At 45.5% G+C, this 13,364-nt stretch overlaps 1 protein-coding gene across 1 annotated transcript in view; it reads right to left on the bottom strand.

Annotated features, from left to right (window-relative positions):
• Nucleotides 1-8,414: 8,414 nt before the first annotated feature.
• The window catches only part of ulk4 (unc-51 like kinase 4), a gene marked incomplete at its 3' end in the record, with an annotated part of 40,038 nt that continues 35,088 nt past the window's right edge, over nucleotides 8,415-13,364 (bottom strand). Inside the window, exons 23-25 of the mRNA XM_084471881.1 lie at nucleotides 13,095-13,113; nucleotides 12,313-12,414; nucleotides 8,415-8,645 (exon numbers count right to left, since the gene is read on the bottom strand). Of these exons, the coding sequence (XP_084328007.1) occupies nucleotides 8,415-8,645; nucleotides 12,313-12,414; nucleotides 13,095-13,113 (352 nt within the window). The remainder of the gene's footprint in view (nucleotides 8,646-12,312; nucleotides 12,415-13,094; nucleotides 13,114-13,364) is intronic.

Genomic DNA, 13,364 nt, shown 5'->3' with positions numbered 1-13,364 from the left:
AATGAGTCATGGTGTTAATCAGTGGTGTTACTACCCTACCTCAAAAACCATTCAAAGTTTGGCAAATCAAGCATTAAGTGGAACTTGAACTAAATCTCAGCGAAGATAGACAGTGCTGTGATTCAGAAACACTTCACTAAAGTGTGTGAATCAAAGTGTGACTCAAGTGGTGAGTCATGTCATTAGGTCGTGTTCCCATCCCATCCAAGTGTGACATACATGTGTGACATACAATTCAAATGGTGCATTTTTTAATCATTAGGTAAGAAAGAGAGATACAAAATATTCAAATGTAAAGCAAAATTATTTCAAGTTTATGCATTTACTCAGGCAACCTATAGATCAAAGATCCAGAACAACACCTACACAGAATACAGTGTATGGTGACATGGGATCTCATGTATTCCATGATGAACCGTGACAACCAGACAGACTTTCAGTACAGAGGGTTGTTTGTGGTAAAGCTCACTGCTGCCCTCCCTAATTCACTCCTCCTCAAGTAGGCATTCTGCACGTTGCCATGGCGAACACAGAATAACATCATCTGGGGTTTGGAATCCCACCCAACCGAACGCCCTCGTCTTTTCTCTGCTCTCCTCCCGCCCCTCCCCCATCACCTCAACTACCCACCTCACAATCTCTCTCTCTCTCTCTCTCTCTCTCCCCCCAACTCTGTCTTTCATCTTTTCAATTAAAAGCTCATTGCCTCCGCCCCTCCCTCTATCCTTCTTTTTTTCTCTCTCTCTCTCTCTCTCTCTCCCTAAACTACTTCTCGTCTCCTGCCCCCCCTGCCCCCCCCACCCTTACCACCACCGCCACCGCAACCATCACCGCCCCTCAACCCCACCTCCACCACCACCCCGCCCCGCCCCACCACTACAACCGAGAGGGAGTGTGTGCCGCCAGTCTAAGCCACTTCAAAGGCCTGCAGGGCCAATCTCCGGCTTTTATCTGCCAGAGAGAGAGAGGGAAGGAGGGAGGGGGGAGAGAGACAGGGAGACTGAGAGAGACAGGCAGACAGATACCCACACAGACACAGAGAGACAGAACGAGAGAGAGGCTGAGGAGAGAGAGAGGGAAGAGGGAGAGAGAGAGAGAGACGGGGAGAGAGAATGAGACGACAGACATAGACCGAGAGACAGGGAGGGAGAGAGAGAGAGAGAGAGAGAGAGAGAGAGAGAGAGAGAGAGAGAGAGAGAGAGAGAGAGAGAGACATAGACAAGAGACAGGGAGAGAGAGAGAGAGAGAGAGAGAGAGAGAGAGAGAGGTGGAGATAGAGAGAGACATAGACGAGACAGGGAGACAGCGAGACAGAAGGGTATAGAGAGAGACACACATAGACTGAGAGACAAGAAGAGAGAGAGACAGGATGAGTGAGACCCACACACAGAGACAGGGAGAGAGAAAGAGCGAGAGAAACACAGACTCACAAACACACACACACACACACACACACACACACACACACACACACACACATAGTTGGAAAGAGAGACAGGGAGAGAGATGGCGAAAGAGAGTTCAAAACAGAGACAGAGAGACAGGGAGAGAAAGATAAAGAGACAGGGAGAGTGAAGGAGAGACAGGGAGAGATATACAATATCGACAGGGGGAGCAGAGCATGAGAGGGGAGAGGACGAGTGGGTCGGGAAAGAAGAGCAGAGAGGGAATTACCAAAAGAGAGCCAGAACATACTGGGGAGGGGGGGGGGGGGGGGAGAGAGAGAGAGAGCGGTATGGAGTAGAAGTGGAAGGAAAGGCAGACCTGGGGTGACGGGAGAGGGAGAGAGACCGACTCGAGCGGAGGAGGAGAGGTGGAGAAAGGGATGAGGCAAAGAAAAGAGAACTATGGCAGGGTGCCGGTTTGAAGCTAAATTGAGTGAGAGAGGCAGAGAGAGCGAGAGAGAGAGAGGGAGAGAGAGAGCGAGAGAGAGAGATAGAGAGAGAGCGAGAAAGAGAGTGAGAGAGAGCGAGAGAGTGCAGAGGAAGAAAGGGAGCAGTGGAGGAGAAGAGAAGGAGAGAGATGGGGGTGAGCAGGAGTGGCCTCTCCAGCCGGACAACAATACACCTCCATCAGTGATCTGACAAACAGTGTCTGTGTGTGCACCAGAGAATGACAGACCCAGCGCCTGTGTGTGTGTGTGTGTGTGTGTGTGTGTGTGTGGTTGTGCCATGTTGCAGGCCTCGCACATCAAAAGATCAAAGAAAGCATGTTTTGCTGCAGCAAACCCTTGGCTTGGAAAAAAACAGAACACACACGATGCCCTCATACTCATATAGCACACTGAGATCAAGAGACACAGGTGCACACACACACAGACACACACACACACACGCACAACACACATGCACGCACACAAACACACACGCACAACACACATGCATGCACGCATACACACGCATGCGCACACACACACACACACACACACACGCACACACGCACACAGTGCATAAACCCAAACACGCACGACAACCAACTTTTGAGAGGGCTCCGGCTTTTTGCTAGGAACCGCATTGTTTAGCATATTCGCTAATTCAACCGCTCCTGATTTGAATGTTCCAAGGTTGTTGAATTAACCAGAGACACACACCCAGACAAACACACACACACACACCAAAGGAGAGCTCCTCTCCAACCCATCGGTTTGAACCCACGTTAGTCTTTGTGCTCAGCACAGCCATCACTTGTGTTCAGACGTATTTGAGATGATGAGCGTGATGATGCGTGGAGAATAAACAGCCCGTCCACCCCCGTCTCAATCAGCGCTGATGGCTTCCTCTCTCCCAGGGCCGCGGCGCACGGCGTGACGCTAACTCTGGCTTCCTTACCTCTTAAAGCCGAGGGTGCGATTCCCTTCTACTTCATTTGATGGGGGGGGGGGGAAAGTTTAACATCTGACAAAAGTGGGGGAGGGAGCTTTTAACTGTGTTTTTAAGTGTTTCATTTTCCCCTTAAGTACCATGTGGAGGTAATTATGGGCTGGAGAGGGTAACTGGCGGGGTGGCCGTGGGAGAGACTGTGGAGGGCTTGTGTTGTTGCCTCGCCGGGCTGCTGAAGACGTGATGAGTCGCCCCGGTTACAGAATGCGTGTGTGTGCTGACAGCGAGACACGCAAACCCGTCCCAATGGGAGAGGATTGATATGTGGACATGGCTGGACTGGTAATAATTCGGTTTCTATCATAAATACAAAATGAATAAGTAATGAATGAATAAGTAATGCTTTTGGACATTTTTTGAATCAAATATATCCATAGTATATATTGTTCAGGCTTTGTGTATGTGAGGCTGTATCACAGCTATACAGAGCATACAAACATGCGTATAATGGGAATGGACAAAAAACCTCAAAGTACCTGCTGGAATCAGCCAGATCTTGCAGAAGGCTCACTAGCTCCGCCCCTTCAGAACATTCCAACCAATCACCTCCGTTGGATGTCTGCACCTGGGGAAATGTGAGAGAAACACAGTGAAAATACATGCAAAGTACTCAGGTATAACATGCCTTTACACATCTACATTGAAACACACCTCATTCAGACACATCCGATCTGAGTATCGATAGTTTTAGATTCAAATATTTATTTTTCAGTGTCATTGACAGTGACATTCCAACACTTTGATAATAGATAGTTGAGTAATTTACTTACTGTCACTCACTCTTCTAGTCAGGGTGTTAGCTGCATTGCATGACGGCTGCTGAGTTACTAAACTGTTTATTAATAACAACATCATTGCCATTTCAATTCATAATCATCAGGACATTGGACTTTACTCTTCTCTATTCCTGCAGTCTTCATGCTACTCCAGTGTGGGGACATTCTCTTTACACACTCTTGTGTAAATGTCAGTTTAGATGCTGTAGATTTTCCATGGTAGGGGAATTCATGTTTTATTACGTAGCTACAGCTTATATTAGATATCAGGTTGCCTAACAGATAGATGGACACACTTATAGACCCTGTAAATAATATGAATGTAAGAAGAGTTTAATCAAACAGAATCTCCACTGTCAATCTCCACTGTCATCACTGATGACATCAGGCAAACAGTCTGTGGCTCAATTGGAGGTGTGTGTGTGTGTCTGTCTCTTCATGTGTGTGTGTGTGTGTGTGTGTGTGTGTGTGTGTCTGTCTCTTCATGTGTGTGTGTGTGTGTGTGTGTATGCTTTTCAGTGCCTGCATCTGTCTTTTTTTTTGTGCACCAATTGCTTTGATCTCCGGTGACATCATCACCTCTGTCTCCGCGGCGACACAGCATCGTTGTTGCCAGGCAACGGGGTTAGGAGGAGACAATTATCTCCCTCCCCTCTCTTAGTTTCTGCACAAAACCAAACACACAAGCAGTCATACATGCAAACACACAAACACACACACACACACACACCCTCGCTTTTGCTTAAATGAGGACTTCTCTCTCTCTCTCCCTCTCTGTTAATGCATACACACACTTCCTTCTCATCCACACCTGTTTCATTTACACCTTCCCAAAGTCCATCTCCTGTCCCTTCCCTCCCTCTCTCCCACTCAGTCTGTGTCTCTCGCTCATCCTATCTGTCCAACAGCAGTTATCCAAATGATCACTTCCTTCCACCATAGAGAAAGGGTATGATGTCATGCAATCAGAACACACGCTAAACAATAACAGATAATGTAGAATGTCTGTTTGGTTTTGTCAATCTCAACTAAATGCACCACTTTTATTCAATTGTATATAAGTGAAGACCCAATAATAAGTAATGACTTATTCAAACTGAGTCACTTTGGATAAAAGAGTCTCCTATATATTCTTCTCGAATTATCTAGAATGTCTAGAATGATCTGGAAAGGGAGGTAGAAATCAAACCAGGCGTTCATGATCTGAATGAGGGTCCTACAACTCACGGATGTATGTGAAAAATGAATTGCAAAAACAAAAATGCAAAATGAATTTCTTGTCATACCCAATGACAAGAAAATTGTTTTCAGGCGAGAGACACTGAGACTGAATATCTTTATTGCTGCAATTTAAATTTCAGTGGTGTTGTTTTGAGGGGACATTTTGCCCGGAGCCCTAATTACTTCCCGGACTACTGCTGTGTGTCCGTGTCCTGCAAATTAGGGAAGCCTATTTTGGCAGCTCTCTTTCTTAAGCCCTGCATGCTGTTTGAAGAAGCAAACTAATAAAACAGAGAGGGGGCTTCGGCTTTGGGCTGAGATATTGCTGTGAAAACGCCGCCGCGAGGGTCAATACTACCATTGATTGGTCCGTGCCACCGAGTCATTTAGCGGGAAGGCAGAGCAGTCCAGCTGGCTTAGGCGGGAGACACACTGCCGGGCACTGCATGATGAGCCCATGTTGCTTCTGCCATTTGAATCGACCCACACAGCCCTCCAGTGCACTGGGGTGTGCTGTTGGTCTGGGCACTGCTGGTGAGACGTTTTAAGATTCCGATTTCAATTCAAACAGGAAAAAGTCAACTGAACAACAAAACAACAATGTTGTGTTGTGTCGCCGGTAGAGGTTTTTCACCATCATTATTTCGTCACGCAAGCACAAAGTACTCAGTCCAGAAGCGCAACGTAAAATGTTTGTTACAGACGACACATGTCTCACAACAATATGGATTGTTATCAGAAAACATGCAAAAAAGATGGGTTACGCTCCAAGAATTGAACCCAGCATATGTCCATGTCATGTGAAAGACCTTCATCGAAAACCATCTCTCTAGAAAATCTCAACAATCATGAACCAGCCATTGTTATTGGCTGTGACTCTGATCAAGTGGTGTGTGCGCACATTTCCCAGCAGCCTCCTTTCTGTGGTGGTTAAATATAATGACACCTGACTACATCTCTATGATTGAACCGTGTGCTTCATTCAGTGTGCTTCATTGACAACAACAATGACAACCAAATAACCAGATACATAATCATCAGTCTTCAAAGGACAGAAACTCACTCACTGGGTAACGAGCTACACCTTTCCCTATCTTCATTTCCATATTCCCTGCCATTTTGTCAAATCTATTCCCAACCATCTGTCAGAGCTTCCTGATTGCTTATTATATTACGAAAAGCAACCTATGTAAAAGTGCACCTTGTTAGCCAATTCAGAGTTTTTGAAGGGAAAGCAACAGTAACGACAACCTCAAATATTCCCTGATAACGATAAAACCTCAATACGGACTCGCAGGCAGAAGAGTGAGGAAGCCCTTCGGAGGAATTATATCTTGGATAGATACAAAGCATGAAACACACAATGGAGACACATTCCCCGGGAGTCTCCCTCCGTCCATGCAGGAGGGGTTCTTGAAATGAGTCATTAATATCCCCCCGTTCCTGGAGGTACGTCAGAATGATTCAGAGAGGTGCCATAGGTTACCAGGGCTTTCTTCTGGAGCTCCTACAGTCATGCCGCCCCCCTAGCAATCACCTGCTCGGTGACGCATCACATTGCTATGAGGTGAGAGCAGCTCAGTGTGTGTGTCTCTTAATGTGTGTGTTTGTGTGTGTATGTGACATTACCTGTGCCTGTGTCTAGTGGGTTTGTCTATGTGATTGCGAGTGTGTGTGCGTGCCTGAATTTGTGTGTGTTCCTACTTATGTGTGCTTCTGAATGTGTGTGTGTGTGTGTGTGTGTGTGTGTGGGTGGAGATCTGCATGCTTGCCTCTGAGTGATTGTGTGTGTGTGTGTGTGTGTGTGTTTGTGTGTGTGTATGTGTTCCTACCTACCAATGTGTGCTTCTGAGTGTGTGTGTGTGTGTTTTGTGTGTGTGTGTGTGTGTGTGTGTTTTGTGTGTGTGTTTTGTGTGTGCGTGTGTGTGACTACCTTTGTGAGACTCTATGTATGTGTGTATGTGTATATGCTTGTGTGTGCATGTGCATGTGTGTGCGTCTGACTGTATATTGTGTGGGTGTGAATACACACCTAACTGCTATGTTAGCTGAGTGGGGCACACTGTTGCAGCGCGGGGATAACGTCATACAGAACAGGTCTGTGCTGAAGATGAACAGTATTAGATTCGGTCAGAGTGACACGTAGGTATGGAGCACCACGGGTGAATGGTGTGGGTGTCCGACGTTTGGCTCAGAAGGCGCTAAGTTCTTCCCTTCAAAGGTAGGTAGGATTGTTTCTTTGGTTGGTACATGAATACGTCATGCTGGTACAAAGAGCCAGCTTGTTCTGGATACATCTGGGTGGGCTTTGAGTCTTTTGTTATTACCTTGAGGCTTAGGTCTAGCTAATCTAAGAAATGGATGCACTCGCCTTACATTATTGGCAGACGTTTTTGATCATATCATCCACCGAATGAGATGCCCTAAGAAGCCACGTTGAACTATATTCGTTAGCCTTGTAGCATAATTGCCTTAGTCATATTTTGGCCAAATTGTGATATCTAACCTAACTCTGCTCTTTTAACGCTGCTGATCCACTGTGCCTCATTGGCTACATCCTAAGCCAATCAGAGTGCTTTTTACACTCCATAATCACTATCTGCCTAAGGGTGGGTTGCACCAACGTGGTTTAACTTAATTGTGTGAAATCTAGTAACCTAGTAAATCCAGGTTTAAATTGGGTTTTTAATTAACCCAAGGTGCATTGCACATCTCAATTTTAACCCTGGATTAGCTAAACCAGTTTAAACAAAGATTAAAGTAAGATTAATTCATTTTCACTGTCCGCCATCTTCTGCTAATCCAAGTTTATACTGGGTTTAAAATTACTGGTGCAACAGACTTGCATTTAATCTAGGTTTAAGTGGGAAATTAAACTGGGATTACCTGGGGTTTAAATTTAACCTGAGTTTCATTTAAACTGAATTTAAACCAGGTTTAAAGTTTGTTGCAACACGGTTAACAGTTAAACCTTGATTTAATCCAGTTTAAGAGGTAATCCATGTTGGTGCAACCCAGCCTCAGTCATCTATTTGACTAAAATGACTAAATACAAGATGAATCATAAAATATGACTAAGCCAAGGCAATTATGCTATGAGGCACATGATACGATAATATAAATAAAACGTAAAACAGAAACTGCTTTCCGCTCACATATACATAATACTCATACACATACTCATACAGGTAGTGGGGGTGCGGTGTGTATGTTTACGACCTAGTATTGTCAGTATGTCCTTGAGATGCATGTATCTGATTCTCCTTAGAAGTGTGTGCCTGGGGTGAGGTGATGTGTGTGTGTGTGTGTGTGTGTGTGTGTGTGTGTGTGTGTGTGTGTGTGTGTGTGTGGGGGGGGGGGGTCATGGGTCCCAGCTATAAGCATTTCTTGCTTCCTAGTGACCGCCTTTTCATGCTGCCATCTTTGTTTATTGTTATCACTGCGTGTTGGATGTTTGTATTGTGTTTTGTTGTGCTCTTGTATTGTCTTGCACTTTAGCATGAATAAATAAATAAATAAATAAATATGCAACATGAGTTTACTTCTGATGTTTCTGTGTGTTGCCGTGGTTTCTGCTCACCAGTCGTCTGAGGACCCTCAGTGTTGTCCGCTGGGTGCCAGGGGGCGTGTCCGAACGCAGCACGCCCAGGAAGCTATGCAGGCACTCAGGTGTCAGGCAGACAGGCTCCTCCCCCCCACCGTACAGCTGAACCAATAGGGAGAGGCACTGGACAGACTCCTCCCCTACCTCCTGGTCTTTAGTGGACAGCTACGGAAAAATACGTTTGGTATTAAACGGGTGGATTGTAGTGATGGATTTCATGATTTGTTTCTTTGATTGAGTTTGTGTCGGTCAGTTCGCCAAGAAGAATCGTTTGTTTGTTTGTTCGTTCAGTCGCGTTTCCGGTAGCGGTGAATCATGGAATGCACGGTTCTCCGCTGAGTCAGTCAGCCTTGCAAATGGTCATCGATCAAACACACAACATTATAACTAAGTTCCTTTCAGCTGAGGAGTGTTCGGAATCGGGATGTTGTTGCCCAGGCCAGTCCCTCTTCACCACTCTGCTAACTTAACACAGTGAACAGCGAGTCAACGAGTGAGAGTCGAGTCTGGGAGAACGAACAATAGCGACGAACAAGAGAGAACTGAAACGGGGAATCAGGTCGGGTCGTTCTTGTTAAAGAGTCAAAGACTTAAAGAGTTCCTTTGAACTGATTCGGTCGCAAACGACCAATCACTAGTGGATTGTTGAAATTAACACATTTTCTCTAATCAAGGCTTTAACAAGCGAAGATTCACAAAGGCAGACTATTCAGCAGTTTATAATTGAGTTCATAATTTCATCCTCATTTATGATAATTATTTATAACAGTGCTGGTACCAGCATAAATTACTATCTATAAAGTCGACCGGATTCACTGCCAAAATAAATATCTAATCAAATTAAAATGCTCAGAGAGCAGTTCTGTTCTAACAGGGCTCTTTGGCAGTCATAAAGTATATGGATGCACCTCTACCGGTTTAAATATATATATATTGTTTCCAATACCGTGCCATGTACTCAATACTCAATACGATACACAAATCTGATACAAATATAACACATAGTTGTGTAGAGTTCGCTCGAAGGCTTGTGTTCAAAAACAGAATGTTACATAATGTTAGCAAAGAAGATAGTGTCATGTTATATATGATTATATATTTGAATTAAATTAGATGTTTAAACACACTTACTCGGCTACTGAAAATTGCATTATTATTTAAAGTTGTCGTATCAGTACTTGGTAACAGCAAGTACCCAAAAGTGATGTCTAAGTAAGTATGCCAGATAAAGTAATGAAGAATAACATTGTTAATCCCAACTCTACATCTGGGGCGTTTCTGTTTTCCTTTGCAACATCATTCTAAAACATGGCAAGATCAACTGTTTTGGTCTAAAATGGGACAAAGCCCAACAGAAAATCTGGATACATTTTGCAATACTGTCAGCCGATGGACATAACAGATACAGTCATGACTTTGTTAATAAATAAAGAGTTACACACATTCTTCGTTCATCTCCCTGTGGCAACTGTTACTACGTTGTATCACAAAAAAAATTTGTTTAAAGAATTAGGATAAATAACACATTTGTATTTATTAAGATCTCTATGTCTTTCTCTCACACTCTCTTTCTCTCTCTCTATTTACGTTTTCTTTAGGGGGGAGGGGGGCTCTCATTCTGTGTCCGTCTAATCTCCCATGGGGCTTAGGGGCGGGGCTGAGGGGTTGTGGGGTGAATGAACACATACACACGAGCATTTGCATACACGCACACAGGCACACACACACACACACACACACACACACACACAGGTCAAGCAGCTACTCCACATGTCAGCTAAAAGTAAAAAAAAAACAGCTCTGGTGTCCCATGAGACTTTTTACTTATTCCACCCCTCTCTCTCTCTCTCTCTCTCCCTCTCTCTCTTACCGTCTCTCTCTGTATCTCTGTCTCTGTTTTTCTCTCTCTGTATCGCTGTTTATCTCTCTCAGTCTCTCTATTTCTTTCTCTGTCTTTTTCTCCCTCGGCCTGTCTCTCTTTGTCTCTCTCTGTTTCTCTCTCTCCCCTTCTCCCTCTGTATGTTCTGTATCTCTCTCTCTCTCTCTCTCTCTCTCTCTCTCTCTGTCTCCGTCTCTTTCACTTACCCACAAAAGTCCCCCAGCAGCATAGTCCTCTCCTCCAGTGATCCACCCACACCCACCCCCTGCTGCTTCTCCCTTTCTAACCCCACTCGTCTCCTCTCACACTTTCCTGCCGCTCGTCTCCTCTCTGCAGCGACTACGGCTACTCAGAGTGGACAATCATGTAGAACCCATCTCAATAACATTCACCCTCCCACCACCCATCTCTCTCCCAGTGCATGGATGCTCTGATCCGGCCTGTAGGTCAAACATACAGGGTCACTTGTTCAAACTATTGGGAAGAGAGAGAGAGAGAGAGAGAGAGAGACAGAGAGAGAGAGAGAGAGAGAGAGAGAGAGAGAGAGAGCGCGATAGCAAGAGCATGTGTGTGTGTGTGTGTGTGTGTGTGTGTGTGTTTGTGTGTGAGTGTGTGTGTATGTATATGTTTGCATGCGCTACATTTGCGGTTGGTTCCATCAGTGTACAGCCAAACTTGAACGACGACAACCCATGTGTTTAGACATTGGGCTGACAACGGCTCCTTGATTAATGCCTCACACCCGAGCGTAAAATGGTAGACTGCACGCTCCTGCTAGTCTTGCAGATTTAGGAGGAGATTAGAATGAGCAGCATTAGGAAGTTTCATATCTGGTTGAGTAGGCACAGTGTCCTCATCTAGTACTCTTGGGTAACCCTTTGGATATTTTTGCTGAGTTAAAGTTCCTGCAGGTTACTTCAATGAAGAAGTGCTTTAATTGGGCTCCCCGGAAATAAATGACCATATGGCAGAAGTTCATCCACACTGGCTGTGCTTACTGTGTTTTTATGTCTCAGCACGTAAACAGTTTATTTTTTTTGGAGTTGGCCTCAACATGAGATGTCATTTTGAAGCCCCTGAATCCTAACAGGCGGCACTCCGACTGAACTCATTAGGTACGGAAGGTTTAGCATGTTGACCTTTGACCTTCTGGTCAATGAAGGAATACTAGTAGAGTGGTGAGGACGCATATACCTGCTTGAACCAATGTCCGTCTCTCTATCCCGTGTTCCTTTAGCGTGTGAGAGTTTCCCAACAAATAATCAAAGATCACGTTTTTTTGCATATCGGCTGGACATTTTGGAGTAAAGTTGAATCACACATCGCCACATGACATGTGAGAGAAAAAAATATTCCTTTGGGCGCTCGTGACGTGACGTCAACATCGCCGCCACACCGAACACAGCTCCGTCCGACCGCTTCAACTGACCCAGTCGGTTCCCTAGGACCGCGTCGCTGTCAGACATCGGAAAGGCCCTTCAAACAGAACCCACCACAGAACCACCGGCCACCGCAGAGAGCCCCACGTCTCTGGTGAATCCCGGGTTATTACAATCGGCCAATCGCCTCCCGCAGACTGCTTCATAGGCTCGGTCCGAAGCGCCTACGATGACGCCTATCCCTGCATTATTTAGGCCCAGGAAGCGTCTCCCCCCCCCCGGTCGTCTGTTCTCACACAACCCCGGCTGTCGAGGTGCACCCAGCAGGCTCTGTAGCGCAGCCTCACCAGTTCACCGAGTCCCACATTCCTCGGCGGATGCGAGCCACAGCCTGAGTGACAGCTGCGGAGCAGAAAGTTGTGGCGGTTCGCTCCACATTTTGTGTTAGTTTTACACTACATATGTATTTCAGATTATACTGTATATGTTTGTATACGTTTCTGCACACACACACACACACACACACACACACACACACACACACACACTGAGAGTGAGGAGTTGAGGGACTCACCAGGAGGATGAGGTGTGTGTTCAGGCGGTTCAGAGGTCTGTTGGCCAGAAGGAGCTTCTCTGCACTGTCCGTTTCTGTAGCCGGACACGATAGCCTCTGGCTCTGTGTGAACACACACACACACACACACACACACACACACACACACACACACACACACACACACACACACACACACACACACATATATACACACACACAAACCCACATACACACAGACACATGCGCACACACACACAGACATGAACACACTCTCACACAGACACACACATACACATGCATCACACACACACACACACACACACACACACACACACACACACACACACACACACACACACACACGTGCATCACACACACATTTAATCATTTATAAACATTTGACAGTCAATAATGATGGATCCAGAGGGCTGCCAACTCAGATTCTGACGGACAGACATGGACGTAAATTGGCAGGGCCCTGCTGATCGTGTCTAGTCGTCTGAACCCCATCATTATTAAAGACCCAACTCTCCTGGATTTGTTTGTGTTTGTGTTTTTTTTCTTCTTTCGTGTTGTTGGAAAAGCTGAGTCAGGGGGATTATTTTGACTCTGCATCATTGTGTAATATTGGATGTTCAAAAATGTATTCTCCCTGCTTTTATTGACATGTTGGGGTCTCTCTCTCTCTCTCTCTCTCTCTCTCTCTCTCTCTCTCTCTCTCTCTCTCTCTCTCTCTCTCTCTCTCCTGCAGTCAAGCAGATTACAGCTGGGACAGTGTTATTATGTTACTTCTCTCCCACTGAGTGTTCCACTGTGTACCTGCACACACACAGACACACAGACACACATACACGCACACACACACACACACACACACACACACACACACACACACACACACACACACACACACACACACATATACACATACACAAACCCACATACACAGTCATTTCATACCCACAAACCCGCGGCATCAAAGTAACCACTGTCTCTGTTTGTTGTGCACATTACAGTACACTCCCCAAAATGTCTTTGCAGCCTTTTCGGGAAAGATATGGCATCCCTTT

This window comes from Micromesistius poutassou (genome assembly GCF_964030765.1).
Source record: "Micromesistius poutassou genome assembly, chromosome: 8".
Lineage (NCBI taxonomy): Eukaryota > Metazoa > Chordata > Actinopteri > Gadiformes > Gadidae > Micromesistius > Micromesistius poutassou.
Note: the sequence above shows the minus strand (reverse complement) of the source record. Positions and strands in the feature narration are given on the sequence as shown.